At 39.9% G+C, this 19,789-nt stretch overlaps 1 protein-coding gene across 1 annotated transcript; it reads right to left on the reverse strand.

Annotated features, from left to right (window-relative positions):
• Nucleotides 1–117: 117 nt before the first annotated feature.
• On the reverse strand, nucleotides 118–18,075 carry CA2 (carbonic anhydrase 2). The gene is made up of 7 exons (XM_045454667.1): nucleotides 17,924–18,075; nucleotides 16,608–16,805; nucleotides 6,927–7,045; nucleotides 6,277–6,369; nucleotides 5,142–5,204; nucleotides 2,753–2,908; nucleotides 118–923 (listed from the first exon to the last, which is right to left on the reverse strand). The coding sequence occupies exons 1-7, from the start codon at nucleotides 17,955–17,957 to the stop codon at nucleotides 804–806; spliced, it is 783 nt and encodes a 260-aa protein (XP_045310623.1). The 5' UTR covers nucleotides 17,958–18,075; the 3' UTR covers nucleotides 118–803.
• Between the last annotated feature and the right edge of the window lie 1,714 nt (nucleotides 18,076–19,789).

Below are 19,789 nucleotides of genomic sequence, written 5' to 3' on the forward strand. Positions count from 1 at the left end.
CTTGCTCATGCGCTCTCTCTCTCTCTCTCTCAAAACAAATAAATAAACCTTTAAAAAAGTACACATTTGCTTTTCCATTATTACATATTGCCCAGCAGGAAATAAAATAGCCCCAAATTAAAGTCCAAATTTTATTAGAGAATATATCTAAAATACAATATTTATTAAGTTATGATATATTATTTGAATGGAAATATACTCTGTATCACAACTATAATTATACCAATTTTACAGATAATACTTCATTTATATCTCTGTAATTCAAAAGTCACTAAATTACAACATAATTCATATTTAACATTGCTACAAATATATAAGAATTTAAAATTTGCTCATTAATATAACATCTTGGAATCATGAACATTTATTTTACCTGATTCACATTACACAGAATCATGACTATTTTACCTGATTTACATTACATAGCTCAATTTATCTCATGATAGGGATTTGCACTCATTCTATTTTCCTATGCTTTAAAACTAGCATTTTTGTGAACAATTGTCAATGCTCATCACCCTCTGTTCTATGAACAAAGTCAAGGTATTTCTTCCCCTATTCCTTGAACTATATTCTCCACTACAGAAAGGCTACTACCATAAGCAAAGCACCCGTCACAGCAATTCTGTCAAGGATGACACCTGGTCAGGTTCTTCACATTTTACTAAGCACATCAGGTGAGAAATGAAAGGTCTAGAAAACCAGATGCAAAGCAGCCAAGGTCCAATTCAACAAGGTAGATTTGTGCTTAGCTAAAGGGAAACCCAGATGTCCATTCTTTGGTCCTGGGCTCCGGGACCATCTTATTTGAAGGAAGCATTAACTTTTCTGTTGTTCAGCGGCTGAGCTGGGCGCCAGTTGTCAACCATCAGCTCTTCTGGTTCGCCCTCCTTATTGAAATTAAGCTTACGGAATTTCAGCATCTAAAAGGCAAAATAAAATATTAAAAAACTAAAAGTCCAAGTTTCACAATAGTATTCATTTATGTGCTTGCGTTATACCCTGAAATGCGTTTTCCAATATTAAACTTCACTTTGATTCTCAATAAATGTATAATCACATAAACATATGTGTATACTTTTATTTTCCTTTATTTTTTTAATTTTTTTTTTTTTAACGTTTATTTATTTTTGGGACAGAGAGAGACAGAGCATGAACGGGGGAGGGGCAGAGAGAGAGGGAGACACAGAATCGGAAACAGGCTCCAGGCTCTGAGCCATCAGCCCAGAGCCTGACGCGGGGCTCGAACTCACGGACCGCGAGATCGTGACCTGGCTGAAGTCGGACGCTCAACTGACTGCGCCACCCAGGCGCCCCACTTTTATTTTACTTTAAATGTTGTATTTATTTTTGAGAGAGTGCAAGTGGGGGAGGGGCACAGAAAGGGGGGCAGAGGATCTGAAGCGGGCTCTGTGCAGAGAGCAGCAAGCCTGATGTGGGCTTGAACTCACGAACCATGAGATCACCACCTGAGCCCAAGTTGGATGCTCAAGTGAATGACCCATTCAGGTGCCCCTATATCCCTATGCTTTTAGATAACAAATCAATTTCTAGAAAATGCACACAAGATTGTTGGTGTCATTTGGAAGGAAATTTTCAGTGAGCTTGTTTTTTTCCCTCTTTAAATTTTAAAATCAAACATCAAAAGCCTATAAAACACTTCCGAGATGTAAAATACTAACAGAAATTTTAGATCCCAATTAGAGTTCTGTTTTCTGCCCCAGGGAAGGTGACCTAAAGTGACCCAGGATCTGCAAGTCCCAGGGGATAAGTGAGGGCTGGTATCTCTGCTTAAATGTATAGAAACACATAAATGAATTTTCCCAATCTGGGAAATCCTTGACATTGAGTGATCTTTATCCCCTTTTAACCTTGTTTTAGCTCCCTGGCCCAACGGTGTGAAACAGGCAGCCCTCAACCAGCCTCCTACTTCTTTGAGGCTATTTGTGCAAAGGGGTACTTCCCTTTCCTTAAGCAAGTCTTGATCTAAATGAAGAAGGATTGTTTGGGCAGTAATAAAACAGCCCACAAATCAACAGCCTGTAACCTGATCTCTTTGGTCTAGTAATTATCCCTCAGCTACTGTAACATCAGTTAAATTACCCAGGATCCAAGTCCTTGTGGATCCTACTGAGGAATGTCCATTTTCTACATTTCAGCTGTGTGGGAATAGAGACAGACAGTGGGTACTATTGGCCACTTAGAAGCTGCATTAATAACTTGAATTGCATAAACTATATTGTATGGGAGAAGTAAGAGTCTGTGTTAAAGGTTGTTAAAGCAACCTGGAGTGAGTTTTTGATACTTTTTTCTGCAAAACATGGCTTTTACTTTTGTCAGAATTCAGAAAGGTATTCTGATACAAAAAGAACTGCAGCAAGCTCTTACGTGAGTGAGCAGTCGGCGGGGAGTTACCACTGATATCTGTGTAACCTTGAGTATGAAATCTCATTGTCCTGGGCCTCAGTTTCCTCACAGTTTCCATAAAAGCATTTATTAAGTGACAGATACCCTTCTCATTTAATCCCCAGGATCACCCAACTTCACAGAGTAAACACTGCCTAAAGTTATGGCTAATAGCAGCAAATATTTCTCAAAAGCTGTTTATCAGCTACACACTGTTATAGACACTAGTTCCACAGCTAGAAGCATCAAGAGCAGGATTAAGCCCGTAAACCCTGGGTCTGTCCAAATCCAAAAGCCAAGCTCCTCTGTCTGGATGAAATGCTCTCCCTCACTTTAGGAAACCGACCTGCTCACTGCTAACGCTGATGGACTCCTTGAGCAGGATCCAGGTCACACATTCCAGAAGAGGAGGAGTGGTCAAGGAGCCTGGGTAGGTCCAGTAGTCCAAGCTTTCCGGAAGGAGGACACGAGGGTCAAAGTTAGCGAAGTCAGCACTCTTACCCTGGAATTAGGCAAACACACAGGTTATGTGTCGTGATCAGAGTGGGAGGAAGGCAGGAAACAAATACTCCCTTCTGGTTGCCAGAAAACTTTTTTTTAATGTGATTTTTGAGAGAGACAGAGACAGAGAGAGACAGAGAGAGAGAGAGAGAATGAGTAAGGGAGGGGCAGAGAGGGAGACACAGAATCTGAAGCAGGCTCCAGGCTCTGAGCTGTCAGCACACAGCCTGATGCAGGGCTCGAACTCATAAACCATGAGATCAAGACCTGAGTTCAAGTTGGATGCTTCACCAGCTGAGTCACCCAGGCGCCCCTCCACTCCCCCCCCTTTTAAGAGAGGTCCCATATTCACCAGAAAACGAAATAAAAAGAAATTAACAGATGACATTTGACTTGGAAATACAGACGAGCAGATATGAGCAAGGGAACCTGACGATACTATTTTCACATGTCCATTCTTATCTTGTCCTCCATAATTATCCCTTATAATTTCCTTCAAGTTATTAACTGATCACATCCAGTATTTAAAGTGAAATTGCTGCCACTAAAATAATGCAAATTTGAGGCTGCAGTCACCAAAATAGAGTACCCTTAACGAGGAGGTAATTGCCTTGCTATCATACCTGATGGCTGGATCAGAACTGAATAACTGCTTTCTTTTCTGGACACTACACTTTTAAAGCAACAGATGCAAACAGCAATGAGTTACAAGCAGAGCGACAAAGTTGTTATAAAGAGAGAAAACTGTCCTAAGAGAATAAAGCGAACAAAAGATAACTAGCCTCAGGGTAGGCAAAACCCTATTAGAGAAAATAGGTTCAAAAGAAAGAAAGATCAGGGCTCCTGGGCAGCTCAGTTGAGCAACCCGCTCTTGATTTCAGCTCAGGTCATGATCCCAGGATTGTGGGATGGAGCTCAGTGTTGGGCTCTGAGCTGAGTGTGGAGCCTGCTTAAGATTCTTTCTCAAAAAAAAAAAAAAAAAAAAAGAGGATCAGGTTTTTCATTTTGTGAGGTATAATTAATACATAATATTATATTAGCTTCAGGTGCACAACATAATGATTTGATATTTGCATATATTGCAAAATGATCAACACAATAAGTCTAGTTAACATCCATTACTATGCCTGGTTACTAATTTTTTTCTCTTATGATGAGAACTTTGAAGATCTCTCTTAGCAACTTTCAAATATGCAATGCAGTAGTAGTAACAACAGTTGCTATGCTGTACATTTTATCCCCAAAACTTATTTATTTTATAACTGGAGGTTTGTACCTTTTGACCCCCTTCAACCACTTCCCCCAACCTCTGATAACCCCCAATCCGTTTTGTGTCTATGCACTCATTGGTTTTTAGTTTGTTTATTTGTTTATTTTTCAGATTCCGCATATAAGTGAGATCATATGATATTTGTCTTTCACTATCTCATTTCACTTAACTTAATGCCCTCAAGGCCCATCCATACTGTCGCAAATAGCAAGATTTCCTTCTTTTTTATGACTGGAAATATTCCACTGTGTACATATAATCTACATTTCTTTATCCATTCATCCATTGTTGGACACTGGGCTATTTCTGCATCTTGGCTATTATAAATAATGCTGCAGTTAATGTGAAGGTACATATCTTTTCCAATTAGTGTTTTTGAATCAGGTTTATTCTCCATCATTCAAAGGGGTCAGATAGGAGTAACAAGTGAGCATTTCAGAAGATAAACATGACTTCAGTGAAGATGAGCTTTCTGAAGCCAGGCCTGCCACTGGGGATTGTATTTAGCAGATGTTCAATGACCTAAACATGGCTGTGCTGTAGAATTTAAACTTGGGATGGATTAGTCTTCATGCTCAGCATTGTATCTCCTATGTCATCCAAGTGACTGAAATGGAGCAAGTACTTAACAAATACCTGCTGTGTGAATGAGTCAATAATTTGACCAGATGATCTTTCAGTTTCCTTTCAGTCATGAGATTCTCTGACTCTTATATATGAATGTTCAAATGATGGGGAAACAAGATTAAATAAAGGCAAGATTAAAATTATACTAGAATTAGGATCAACTTTTGGATAAAGAAAAGTTACATGAATATATAAGCAACATTTTACCTTCATTAACCGTTCATCCAAACACCACATGTCAAACTGAGACTATTCGATTTGATCAAAAGAATTTCCTAAAACCAGTGGGATATAAAACATAGGTACTCTATCGAGGTGGCAGAAAATGCAACTGTACCTTTGTTTTAATGGAGTCCAGTGCATCAAGGACTTTTTGTAGGCCCGGGTTGGCATCACCAATCTATAGGAAAACATAATGTACAAGGCACCGTAATCTGGTTGGTATTACATCAGTTTTGATTTGGACAGCTCTACCATAAAAGGTTTCCAAACGATGAACCAAGTCTACCACTGGTACATGCCACCCATCCATCTTTCTTTGATCACATTGGCACCATGAACTTCCCTACTGTCACTGACAACTTCTTTCTGCTTCGCCCCCCCCCCCGACCGCCCAGTCCCCTGAATGTACTCTCTCAAATGTCACTAGTGACCTCCAACTGACCTCTAACTGCCAAAGCAAGGAACACTGTTCAACCTTAACCTTGCAGGATTTTATACTATTGACTTCTCTCCATTTTGAAATTCTCTCCTCCTTTGGCTTTCCCTCTGCCCTCCAGCCTCAGCAATCTCCCTTGACTTCTGTATTCCTTTTTAGTCATTTAATACCATCTTTCCCACTGCCTTAAACGTCTTACAGTCTGCAGTTTCTCAGGACTGCGTGATTAGCAGCTTTATCTTCTCCCTCTTGGTGCTTTCCTTGGATGATTTCATATTCACTTGTAGCTTCTACCTTGACATATGATGTCAGGCCCCATGAATCTCCAGCCCAGACTTTTGTCAACTTGCTTTACAGCTGTCTAGAGGGCAGCTCAAACTGTATGCCCCACTGTTGCCTGAAATTCTCCAATATTGAGTCACTGCCCTTGAGCCCTCCCAAACTTGATCTAAATTTAGCTTTACCTGTCATGAAACACTACTATCTAGTTAAGGGTGAATTTTAAAATAAAAACCAGTAGTCATCTGAAGTATACCTCTTCCTCATTTTACATTTCGCATGTATACATCCTTCACATTTACATCTAAATAGCACCTAATTAATACCTCTTGGATTGTTTGTTTTGTTTTGTTTTGACTTTTGCCCTCCATCGCTAGAGCTACTAGCAGATATGAAGGGGGACATAAGCCTGAAAATATTTTGGAGCCAAAGGCATTCCTTAGGCTCTTTGTAGAATGTCCTGTTTATTATGAATGTTCTGTCTGGTTAACCTTTCTCAAAAACAGGGAAAAAAAGAATTGGGCCATCAACTAACCTTTAAAAAAATACCCAAAACAGCCAGTCCATCAGGTTGCTGCACAGCTTTTCCAAAATCCCCATATTTGGTGTTCCAATGAACCAAGTGAAGCTAAAGCAGTCGGAGACAAAACCATAATGAATGATATACATCATTAATCCTCCAAATGTTATCCAGAGACAAAACCACAATAAATGATATACATCATAAAACCTGCCGATTGTACCCAGTGATCTTTTCTTTACAACTAAAGGTTACTAAAGAAAGGGAAAATGTGGGTAATTTAAAATATAAGCTTTTCTTTCATTTTCATCCCAATTATCCACTATTTGACATAACAGCAAGTGACTTCCTCAACTCTCAAAGAGTTACATATTTTTGAGGAAAGACACAAATGCTATTTTTAGATTTATGTTAAAACAGGATCCTCCAATTTGAATTCATTTAAGTTTTTGCAAACGATGTCCTTGAGTGTAGCAGAGAATGTTTTGCAGCATTAATTGTAATATCACAAATAAAAGTTATAAGAAGCAAATGTGAAGGTCCTTTGTAAAAAGAAAAAAAAGTGGTTCGCTTAGTTTGAGTCGAATTTACAAAACTATGTTTTTGAAATTAATGCTGAAAATCAATTTACATTTTTCCCTGGAAGGCAAAAAAGCATATCTTACCTCTGCAGCATATTTCTTTTTATCCACAGTATGCTCAGATCCTTGCCCATCAGACGAACCCCAGTGAAAGTGAAACTGAATCAATCTGTATGTGCCAGTGAGGGGTCCTCCTTTCAGCACTAAAATGTAAAAAATATGTATATATATGATATATATATATTATACATGTGCCTATGTGTATATGAGTATGAGTGTATGAATGTATATACATACACACAACATACACAAAATCACATGTATATACACACGTGTATGTACATATGCACATGAAACACACACTACTAAATATTATAATGTAATTCAATCCTGTTGCATAATTCTAAATTTATGCCTGTAGCAACATTTTCACTTTGTGAAAATTAAATCCAGACTCAAGTTTAGTCTACAGGGCTGAACAAAATCCTTTCAACTGGCTTTTCTCCTCACTTGTGTTGGCTTGAAGGTGGGTACTTTTCCCATCTGTTTTCTGAGCACAATGATAACTTCTCTTCTGGGTTTGTTTGGACTCACAGGTTCTGGTTCAGAGAGAGGAAGTCTTAAGTGGAATTATTAAGTCCTCTGTGAATGACTGGGGAGGTGCCCTTGTATCTGCTTGTCGATGCAGGTCTGTGGCACACTCCAGAAAACATGGGAAGCTCTCTTTTCCACAGCCCCATGACTGCCCTGCCATCTGCGTTGCTAACCCCAGATGCCAGAATTTGCGAAACAATAAGCATTCCATTGATCTTAGTATAAAACCCAATTTTCCTTACCCTGGCTTCCCAAATTCTTCACAATTTGGATTTTCACTGCTACTAACTAGCTTTATCCCATTAAAATGTTTCATCGAACCTTTCTGATCTTAATTTCCTCATCTGTAAAGTGGATCCATTCAATTGTTTATCACTTCACTAAAAATTTATTGATCACCTAACAGAGCACATAGTACTCTGTTGCTCCAAAAACTTAAAATTCTAACTTTAATAACTGTCTTATGATTCTATTATTCTGGTATTAATATAACTTTGTTAGAGTAAAGCACGAGACGGGTGTCATCTCCAGTACAGTCTATCTGTAGATACGGAGTTGTGTATTAGAGAGAATTAAAATAGTAGGAAATCAGTTTCCCCCAGCCTCTCCATAAAACCTTGTTAACTTGTATATATTCATGAAACTTACCAATATATTTAAAAGCTTTTAAAATTAGATTAGTTCTCCAACTTCAAATTTTATTTCTCTAAAACTAGGATTAAAACATCTGTTGCTATAAGTGCATTTAATAGCTTTGGATTATAATTCTATACAACAATGAGCCCAAACTTACTCCGGCTTTGCAAAACAAAGCAACAAAAGTTTGTTTAATTTCACCTAAGTATGCATAAATGGTAGCAACAGCCATCCATCTATCCAAAGTAAAAAACAGAGCTGGCTGGAAGATATTTAGGCCCTTCTTAGCTCCTGATACAACCTCTGGTCCCTAGCACTGCCTTACAATAGGCCAAGGGGCGGGGGAGGGGGAAGAACCAATTATGTAAACGATGTTACATCACAGATCTGCTAAGAAACATCAATTTGGGTACAGTCTGATAAAATCACATCTCTTGAAATTTAACGAATTATTGTCAAAGTTTTTTTTTTATCTGATAATTCTGTAAGGAAATAATTAGCCTTATCCGCATCCCCCCCCCACAAGGCTTTTTCAAAATAAAAAATTCATAAAATTTTCATAATAATATATTCTTAAAACAAAATATTTGTTCATGAAATAAACTGGTACTGAAATAATTCCTTTATAACTTTTTAAAGCTACCAACTGGCTGGTCATAAAAAGCAAATGCCCTCTGTAACATCACTAGTTCTACCAAGTAGCAAAATAAATTAAATAAAACCATATTAAGCATCAAGATAACTTATCTTTCTAAATGTATCTCTTTTCCCTTGTGAACAACATCAGAATCTTCAATTTTAAAAATAATAAAACTTATTGCTGTTTCATATTCTTATTCACTCCCTTGCAGATCTTAACATTCCATCTTAATTTACTTATTTCAGAGAAGATTTAGAATTAGTCAAGAATGTATATAAGCTTTTATTAAACAAGCTTTGCTAATACTACAGAAAGAAAGAAAGAAAGAGAAAGAAAGAAAAGAAGGAAAGAAAGAAAGAAAGAAAGAAAGAAAGAAAGAAAGAAAGAAAGAAAAAGATTCTTGGTTCAATGATTAAACATACTCAGTGCTAATCTATTATTACCAGACACCTGTTTTAGCTCCTGTTAAAATAAAACTATGTTGCCATGTAGATTAGAAGCCCTTGTACATAGGAGAGGTTATTAAATTCTTAAAATTTAGTCGCTACGAAAAGAAACATTTCTGGTCTACTTCGGGAGTTGGTTATTTCAACAAATCCTTAGCGCAGAATTTAGTTAATGAAGTCGTCCCCAAAACATGGTTACAGTAATAAATTGCCACAAACTTTAATAAAGGTAGCATACATCTTATGTGCAACATAAAAAAGACATTTGGTTGAAAAATAGGGAGCTTGTACTTTTTCCAGGTCTACTTATTTATTTACTTATTTTGATTGCTACATACCATTTTATGAACGATTCAAGTTTAAAACGAAGTCTGTCTGTCTGATGCAAAAATAATTTTTAAAAGTAGCAGAAACTGCTGACTGCGTATATTTTTCCTCTTTAAAATCCAGCCATGTTAGTGAGGGTTCTGAAGAGTTCATGATTTATTGTATCACGGAAATGTATTCCACAAGGGACAGCGAGACATAAATTTTCTACCACAATATCTTTTCAAAATTCCCAAAACTTAATTTAAATCCAAATCTCAACACCAAGGGCTCTAGCCAATTTTAATTTTCATGATCAGCCATCAGTTATACATACTACATATATAAAACACAAAATAAGTACTAAATACATTCTAATCTGTCTTCCTATACATATTACTTAGAGAAATTACGTAAACTATGTTATTTGTGAAAATTAAGGCATCCAGTCCAATAATATACAAGACTATACAAATTAAAAACTGAAAATTTAACATTTTTAATTTTTTCTTCCTACTCCCTTTATTATTACTTAACATAAAATGTATCCAAATAACAAACTAAACACCTTAACGAATATCAATAATCTCTCTTAAATCCAAAATACAAATAAACCATTTCTAATAATCTTTAGTTTAAAATGCAAATTTAAGGGATCTCTTATTAATGAAGTACATGACTAAGTCTACTAAAAATGCAGCATTTCCAGGAGATAAACAATCTTCATTAAATTACGCATTACTATTTTGCTTTTGAAGCAGTAGTCAATAATCCTGGAGTTTACAACTAAAATCAAGAAAATGAATGAAGAAAAAGTCCCCACACTTTATTTCTTTTAAAATAGTGAGATGTTTAGCTGTCACTTACACTAAAGTAAACAACAACTAAAAATCAAGGGAACAGAAGTTTTTAGTTTCTGGTACATGGAAATTATATGAGAGTAAAAACAATACCTAGGATCTGTGGTTTAACTAAAATGGATGGAGGGAGGTATTAAGGGGAGGGGGGTGGATTTTTAGAAGAATCAAGATAAGAATGTATTGATTTCAAAGACAAAGAAAGTAGACAAGATGATAGCCCCAAAGAATAGAAAACATGAGCCAGTAAACATGGAACAGCATTTTATTTCTCTTGAAGACCTCTTAAATGCTGTAAAACAAATAGAAAATATTCAAGGCACCTTCCATATCTCTGGTCCTCAGATTTCTATGTGAATCAGGATCATCTGTTAAAATGCAGATGCCCAAGCCAGATGCTGACTTTAATGACCGATATTTTCAGAGGGAACAGTGAGATGATTCTGGTACAGATCAAAGTCTAAGAATAGACGCTCCACAGTTTTTGTCAGGCAACAGGGAAAAGGCTCTGGATTTTAAAAGGGTAAAGCACCACTTCAGTTTTCCCTTCTACTGTATGAACTATGGAAAATGGAAGTTTTATTAGAACATATAATACAGCAATGGGGTTGGGGGGAGGGTTGTACCTGGGTGGCTCAGTCAGTTAAGCATCTGACTCTTGATTTCGGCTCAGGTTCAAGTCCTGAGTAGAGCACTGCACTGACAGCGTGGAGCCTGCTTCGGTTTCTCTCTCTCTCTTTCTCTCTCTGCCCCTCCCCTGTTCATTCTCTCTCTCTCTCTCAAAATAAATCAACTTAGGGGCGCCTGGGTGGCGCAGTCGGTTAAGCGTCCGACTTCAGCCAGGTCACGATCTCGCGGTCCGTGAGTTCGAGCCCCGCGTCGGGCTCTGGGCTGATGGCTCAGAGCCTGGAGCCTGTTTCCGATTCTGTGTCTCCCTCTCTCTCTGCCCCTCCCCCGTTCATGCTCTGTCTCTCTCTGTCCCAAAAATAAATAAACGTTGAAAAAAAAAATTAAAAAAAAAAAATAATAAAAAAAATAAAAAAATAAATCAACTTAAAAAATATATATAGCAATAGGGTATTTTTTGAAAATGTGATGTTAGGTGTGTGTGTGCTCATTTAATAAATGCTTTTTGAAGACCCCACTAAATATAATCCACTAAGAAATACCTGTTGGCAATAAAAAGATAAACCAAACAACTGGAAAAAAAATCAAAAGGACAGGATTTTTTAGTTTTGTGTACATGGAAATTATAGGAGAGTAAAAAAAAAAAAAACAAAGGAAACTCTTGACATGAATATAATTAAATACAGTATTTAGGGGTGCCTGGGTGGCTCAGTCGGTTAAGCGTCCGACTTCGGCTCAGGTCACGATCTCGCAGTCCGTGAGTTCCAGCCCCATGTCAGGCTCTGTGCTGACCGCTCAGAGCCTGGAGCCTGTTTCAGATTCAGTATCTCCCTCTCTCTCTGACCCTCCCCCGTTCATGCTCTGACTCTCTCTGTCTCAAAAATAAATAAACGTTAAAAAAAATACAGTATTTAGAATGTTTTGGTCAGTTTTATAAATACTTAGGTTTCTCTTACACCATTAACAGTATGCACAACGAACCCTTTCACTTGTTGCTGCTCTGATTCCTTTTAATTTAAAATTATTCACGGAAGGACAATATTAAAGCTTCAAAAGCAAGTCCTTGAAAATCAAGCAAGACTCATGTATGGAGTTCTATTGTCATAGAGACAGTGGTCTGCCTGAAATGAGCACAGATAAATTATTCATTTCCTTCCTTTTTTCTTGAAATAATATAGACAGATAAAAATATATCAATTTCTAAAGAAGAGAAATTATATGACAGTTGTATATGGATTGGCTCAATAATTTCAGGCATTGGTTTTTCAATATTTGCATCTAACATTGCAAGAAAGCAGGAGAGTTTTAAACTCATTAATAAAAGTTAATGAGTTAGCAGAGTTAATAATTTGACTAGTATTCTTTTCTCCCAGATAAAGCTAGTAATAAAAGAATGCAAGCAGAGAGAGTTATTTTTTAATAAGTTTTTTAAAAGACCAACAGGATTAGCAATTTTTCATTAATTTAAGGTGGTTTATTGTTAAAGGAATTTAGAAGATTGATGAGAACTTTTAGTTAAAGCTATTAACTCCACATTTTTATTTTATTAACTCCACACCTAAAAAGAATTCTCTCAGGGCACCTGGGTGGCTCAGTCGGTTGAGCAACTGACTTCGGCTCAGGTCATGATCTCACAGCTCGTGAGTTCGAGCCCCATGTCGGGCTCTGTGCTGACGGCTCAGAGCCTGCTTCGGATTCGGTGTCTCCCTCTCTTTGCCCCTAACCCACTTGCATTCTGTCTCTGTCTCTCTCAAAAATAAATAAACATTAAAAAGAATTCTTTCAAGCTTAAACATACTAAACTACTAAACATAAACATAATAAACTCAACCAGCTCAGTTAGTGATATCCTAGTATCAGATAAGATAATATTCAGGATATTTGAAAACTTAAATCTATGAGAAGTTCTAGAAGGCTGAAATCTCACTGAGGTAGAAATAAATAAATAAATAAATAAATCAGTAAAAGGAACTGAGGCATTTAGATGTAGAAAACAAGAGGTAAAAGATATCTAAAAATGTTAATACCATGAAAATAACTCTTAACAAAAAGAGATGTTAAGTTGTTGATTCAAAATATTGAATGACCAAAAAATAAAATAAAATATTGAGTGACCAAAATGAATGAATTGTTTTTAGACTTCAGTGTATAGAAAGGCATATCAATTTTTTAAAACATGGTACATATACACTAAATATTAATTGTGGTTATCATTCAAAGATTCTTATTCAACTTTTATTTTTAAGTGATGGTCATTTAGTCTCACCCCAACAAATTAGAAGGGACTAGCAAGTTAAACTCCTTAGCATTCTGTTTTCTCATAATTATTTTAAGTGAATTTGACTAGAGTATCTCCATCATTCGTTCTAACTTGAGAGTCTAGGATTCTTTTTTTTAAAAAATCTAAAGGGTGCTTCTCTGCATGGTATGATTGTTTGATTTATTCTGTTTTTCCTTAATGCCAACATTTTAATATATTCTACATCCTGGAAAAAAAATTTGCTTCCTGGTTTAACCCAAACAACTGACAGTGTTGAAGAGGTATGGGCAAAGTTACAAAGGGATCATTCATACATAAAGGAGAGCAAGCCTTTCTAACATTAACTCTTCCTTGTTTTAACCTCCTTGCCCGTCAGAGCACATACTGTTCTCTCTCAAATCCCCTGGTCTTTCCTACTTCTCTTTGCCTGGAGTCTCCTCCAAGTTCAAGCCTCAGCATAAGTTTTATTTACCCTGGAAAGTATTTCCTGACTTACGCAGAACGACTCCTCTCTTTCACGTTTCCATAGTTCCTTGGACTATATGTCCTTGTTGCACTTACCAAAATCGCTGTCAGCTGTCACTGCTGTTTCTGTGTCTTTATACTTCAGGTATCCCCAGCGTGAAATCTAGGGATACAGGAAGGAGACTAGACCTCTACCTGCCTTCATGCATTTAACTGGTGTTAGGAATGGGTTTTTGTTGTTGGTTTGTTTTGTTTGTTTGTTTTGTTTTGTTTTCATAAGAACTAAGTGAATAATGCATGTGTCTCTAAAGGCATGGGTGTGAGACCCTATCAAAACCACTGTTCTCACAATCTAAACATGGCTTTAATAATATATGTGTTACTCACCAGGAGAAGTAGTTTTAAACAGCTCTCTAATCAGTTACTGCTTATTTAGAAATCCATCAGAACTTGTCATTTTCGTGCTAAAACATGTAACTATATAATAACATCACATATAAAATCAGTACATACTTTAATGTGATAAATGGAATGTTGAGGAAAATATAAAAATAAAAATTTTAAATCCCATCAGGTGGTGGCAGGTAATCTTCCAGTTCATTAAAAACTTTCTTCAGTAATCTTACCACAGGTGATCGCTACAGCAATTGCCTAATAAAAGCAGTCGAACGGTGTGTCGACATGAAAACAGCAATGGTCACTTGTTGGAGAATCGTAACGTGCCAAGTGCTGGGCTAAGGTGCTTTCTATCTACCGTCCCATTTAATCTTTCCTTTGTGGTAGATACTACTGCTTCTCCAATTTTGCAGTTAAGAAAACTAAAAATTAGAGACATTAAGTTGCTATTGTTCCCAGGGCCACCAAGCTAGTTAGTGGCAGAGCTGGGACTTGAATCCACGGCTACCTGACCCCTTTCTATGTTCACAGTTGCTAGACTCAATGTCAAAATCCACTTTCCAGTAATAATATATTACTGAAATAATTATTTCATGATCAAATTTGTAAGGAATTATCCAGTTCTATTTGCTAGACATTTGTTTCCCCGTCACTCCAAATAAGCACCCAATTTCTATGCGGCATCCGATGACTGGTGGCCAGTAGGGTCACTGAAAACTGACTTCACTGGCAACATTGAAACATACAGTCACTGTGTCTCTTTTTTTAACAGTTGATAGCTAAAGACTAAAATAGCTCGGGGGCGCCTGTAGGTGGCTCTGTGGGTTGAGCTTCTGACTTCAGCTCAGGTCATGACCTCACAGTTCATGAGTTTGAGCCCAGCGTCGGGCTCTGTGCTGACAGCTCAGAGCCTGGAGCCTGCTTCGGATTCTGCGTCTCCCTCTCTCTCTGCCCCTCCCCTGCTCACACTCTGTCTCTCTCTCAAAAATAAATAAAGATTAAAATAAATTTTTTAAACTAAAATAGCTCAAGTTTTTTTTTTTTTAAATAAACACGGAGTTTTGTAGCATCCTTTGTATATGTACAATAAGACCAAGACTATGGCCTAGTCATATTATAATCAAAATATGCAGTATCCTTTACAGGAAGGAAAGAAATTTCCCTTATTTTTAGCTTAATCACTTGAGCATTATTTCTTTGAAGTGGAAGGCTTACTTGGGAAGGTAGAATCATTGAAGTGTCTTCAATGAACATCCTCTACTAAATCTAATAATCAAAGTCTAATTAGCCATTATATTATGCCAGAATATGTGTTTGCATGTGTGTGTGTATGTGTGTGTGTGTGTGTGTGTGTGTGTGTGTGTACTGGGGGGAGGTGCACAAAAGGAACAGGTAAGTTGAAAATATTTCTCAGATGATCTCCACATTATCCTCCATCAAATTGTCTTCCAGAGTCACTATTTCAGAAATCCAAGCATCAAAAAATAATTTAAAGAAGGTAGGAGCGAATTTTTTTTTTCCAAACTGGACTGAATAATTGGCTAGCTACTGAAAAAAAAAATGGTCAACTGGACTATAGTGGCTATAATTACACACACTATATTAGTACTCTCGGTCATTACTGCAAAAATTTGACAGCGTTAACGGGATGTCTTCTTGGTTTTCCTGTTTTCTCTTTTTGCCCCTGCGCTCTCCCTGCTCCCACACCACCATCGCACATCATGTGTCTGCAGCACCATTCATCCAACGACCTTCAGAGGAAAGCACTCAGGAAAATAGGGCACTGGCAATTAAATCAACCAATGGGCAAAGAAAGCTGCTACCATGTCTGAATGGGATTGTTCTCCTGTTTCTAAATAAGAAAAAAGAAGCATTCAAAGTGCATCCTGTAAACAGCTCTACTACAGATAAATTATGGTCATTGGTTTTGTCAGCAATGGGCCAGGTCCGCCCACCAAGTCTAAAACCTCTTCATTTGTGGAATGAATTTCTGGGTGGATACCAAGATACACTGCCACCTTTATCACATTTGCATTCATAAATACAATGCATCCAAATTTCAGTATTTTATTTATTTTTTTAATTTTTTTTCATTTCAGTATTTTAAATAGCGAGGCTTTCTCCACTCTTCTCACTGCTACCTTCAAGACAGCACTAAGATGTACTTTTTTATTGAATAGGCATCAATTCTGGAAAAAAATATTTTAGAAAAAATCTCCAAAGTTCAGTTTTTGCAAATCGCATTGTTGCTGATCTTTACTGCCAGGGGACCTTGCCTTTTGTGACTTTTCACAAGCAGATTACAGTTATACAATGCCCTACATAGAAACCAGGAATTTTATAGGGGAGCCACAGCCCCAGGCCACTTCAAAGTAATTAGCCTACTTCTCAGAGCCTGGGACCTAATGAAGATTAGCAGAGTGGCATCTTAGAGTATGGAGACAAACAGGAGTATTAAGCCACTGCTCCTGATTCCTCCCATTAAGCTGGGAAAATAGCTACTGGGTAAGAGACACAAGTTATTTTTTAAACACTGACCTGCTTTGTCCTGGGAGTCATCAAATTCCACGTTGAAAGAGTGACCGTTGTTGATGATCCTCCGAGAAACCGCTTGCTCGTAGGAAGGAAACAAGGACTTCAGGCCAGGATCGTGAATGGCTGCTTTGGTGTCGATGTCAATAGGGGACTGGCGCTCTCCGTTGGCAATGGGGAAGTCCTTATGCCAGTGCTCCGGTCCTAGCATTGAGGAGAGATGTGTGAATCCCCCAGTGTGGGGAAGGGCACGACCAGATCCCTAGAAAAGGGCAAAGATTCTGGAACCAATCTGCTCCGTTCCAATTTTGGTGGCACCACTCGGCTGAATAACTTATTTTGTGCCTCAGTCTCCTCATCTGTATTATGGGGTAATGACATCTACGTCCTAGAGTTTGTGAGATTTGGAATCAATACATGGAAAGGTCATAGAACAAAGAATGAGTGCCATATAAATATTAGCTATTTTTATGCTCATTTTATTGAATTCGGCAACTGAAATTGGGCAAACACTATCATCGGGGCTCGTGGTTACTATTTAGGATATTCAAGCTCATTTAAGACATTCGGGCAGGTCGGGATTCCTCCCTACTGAATGTAAAGGCAGAGTCATTGCTCAGGCCTGGCACCTCTCTTTTAATGGTCAGGATTCCCCCTACCTGGGAAGTCCTATCCCACCTCTAGATGCGAAAGGTGCGCCAGACACATCTTTCTCTTGCATCTGCTGGCTCTGGAGAGCCCAGGTCAGTGGCCATGACAAAACCGAGTTCCTGGTGACCCTCTAACCTTAGGAGAGGAGACGTGATGAGAGAACCCAGAAATCACCGCAATGGATTCAAACCAGCCCACGAAAATGCCCCGGGACGGTTCGTGTTGAGCGCCTTAGCCACAGGTGCTAAGAGTGAAGTGTGTGCAGGGAAGGGGGTCCCCTAATTTTTCTGCAATCAACAATTAACATTTCCCTCCCCCTTAAAAAACCTTCCTCGCTACCTCCTAGGGCCGGTTAGGATAGCCTCCGGTTCGGGACCCGGGGGCAACTGAACTCGAGTCCCGAGGCTGAGGCTGTGCTCCCCCTCCCTCGGGCCCTGCGCGCCACCGCCGTACGCGGGGATTCCTCGACAGTGGCCTCGGGGCTGGGGCAACCGGGCATCCCAGCGCCGGGAAGCAGAGGGCGGGGCGGGCACGGGGGGCACACCGTGCCTCGGGTGTTCCCACTGGCCGCGGTAAACAGCAGGTGCGGGCGCTGCGGGGCCGGGGCCAAGATCCGGGCCAAGATCGGGGCCCCAGGCGCCGCCGCCGCGCCGCCCTCCGCCGGCACTCACCGTTGTGCTTGCCGTATCCCCAGTGATGGGCCATGGTCGCGCCGCTGGTCTGGGCAGGGCAGGAGTTGGCGCGGGTCTAGCAGTGGCTGCTCGGGCGCCTGCACGGTGTGTCCGCGGGTCGCGCCGTCACCGGCTTTTATAGGCTCCCGCCAACTTCGTGTTCGGGGGCGGCCCGGGGGAGGGAGCCCCGGGTGGACCTGGACGAGGGGAGGAGGAGGTGACGGGTGGAGGTGATCTCCCCGTGCTCGGGGCGGACCAGGCGGGCGAGGCACCAGGGGCGGGGAGAACGCCCTCTCGGCGGGCTCTGCTGGCTCAGGACCTCCTCTCTTGCCTCCCGGCTCCCCTCGGCCCGCGGCCCGGGCCCCGGGTCCCTGGGCTGGCAACAAGGCTCCGAGCTCTCCGCGCGCGTGGCGGCGGCGGCGGCGGCGGCTCCCGGGCTCCCGGGTGGGACTACGCGCACCCCACCCCGCCCCTCCTGGGCGCGAAGTCTGGCGACCCCGCGGACTGCTCCGGACACGGGCCGCTGGTGCCTTTCATCCCCAGTCCCCATTGTGATCGTAGCCCTGGCCTCAGAGTGCTCCCGCCCCGCCCCATCGGCTGCACCCGCGCCGGGGACTTCAGCCCCGAGGGCTTACTCCCCGGTGTTCCCGGCTCTAGACTAGCAGGCCAGGTTAGGAGCTATGACCTTGGGGCAAATAGGGATACGATCCTTGAGGCGCTGGGAGCCAGCAGCTTCGGGTGCTGAGAGCCACGCGCCCCCTACTGGACGACCGTGGAATAAAGTAAAAAGGTGAGCGAGAGTCTCTTGTGCCATTAGTCCACACTGAGGAGAGCCCAGGAGATTGCATTTCCCTGCAACTGGTCAGGGTATCATATGAAGTGCTCATCTCCTACCTTCCTCCTCCTCTTTAAAAAATTAACTTTGGAGGAGAGACTTCCTAGCTGAGTACACATTAGTTTAAAACATTTTCCCCAAAAACTTCTAAAACAAATCACTTTTCTAAGAGAAATTAGGTAAAACAAAGTATTCCTTGCAAAGAGGCAATTTCCCTGGTTGAAAAAGGAAACTTGGCATCTGGGATACCTAAGAAATAATTAAAAAAAAAAAACTGAGAGGACATTTTTGAGGCAAGGCAGCATTATGACTTGGTGGGCCCCCTTCTTCATAAACATACATACACACATACATAGTTATGGCTGTATTGATATGAAGAGTAATATCTTAACATTATGTATTTCAACATTTTCTTCCACCTAAGTGTTCCTTTTTATTTCTCCTACTTGAAAAGAAAACATTTTTGTGGACATCTAAAAGTGTTGTGCGCTTGAAGCACTTGTCCTTACTGTACTTAAAGATAAGGAACTGTTTTTAGGCGGGGACAAAATTAATTTCCTTCAGGAGACTTGGCCACAGAGATGGGAGGAGGATTTTCTGTCTTGTGGGTCTCTGTGATCTTTGAGAGATCATATTAAAGTTAAAACTGAAGATGGGGCGCCTGGGTGGCTCAGTCGGTTAAGTGTCCGACTTCGGCTTGGGTCATGATCTCGCAGTGTGTGGGTTCGGGCCCCGCGTCGGGCTCTGTGCTGATAGCTCGGAGCCCGGAGCCTGCTTCGAATTCTGTGTCTCCCTCTCTCTCTGCCCCTCCCCTGCTCATACTCTGTCTCTCTCTGTCTCTCAAAAATAAATAAATGTTAAAAACTGAAGAAGCAGGAAGAATTTTACACAATTTTATCAGCCCTGGCATCATATTACTTTTACAGATAAAGGAATAAATTATAACATCAGTATAAATTTTTGTAGTGTTGATCTCAAAATCTTTGTTTACTATAGGGGTGCCTGCGTGGCTCAGTCCGTTAAGCATCAGA

The sequence above is a fragment of the Leopardus geoffroyi genome, chromosome C3 (assembly GCF_018350155.1).
Source record: "Leopardus geoffroyi isolate Oge1 chromosome C3, O.geoffroyi_Oge1_pat1.0, whole genome shotgun sequence".
Lineage (NCBI taxonomy): Eukaryota > Metazoa > Chordata > Mammalia > Carnivora > Felidae > Leopardus > Leopardus geoffroyi.

Coding starts and splice junctions, on each gene's coding strand:
- CA2 (XM_045454667.1), bottom strand. CDS start 17,957: ATGGCCCATCACTGGGGATACGGCAAGCACAACG. Junction 16,806..17,923: donor GGGATACGGCAAGCACAACG/GTGAGTGCCGGC, acceptor CCTCAATGCTAG/GACCGGAGCACTGGCATAAG. Junction 2,909..5,141: donor TGGACTCCATTAAAACAAAG/GTACAGTTGCAT, acceptor GCCTAATTCCAG/GGTAAGAGTGCTGACTTCGC.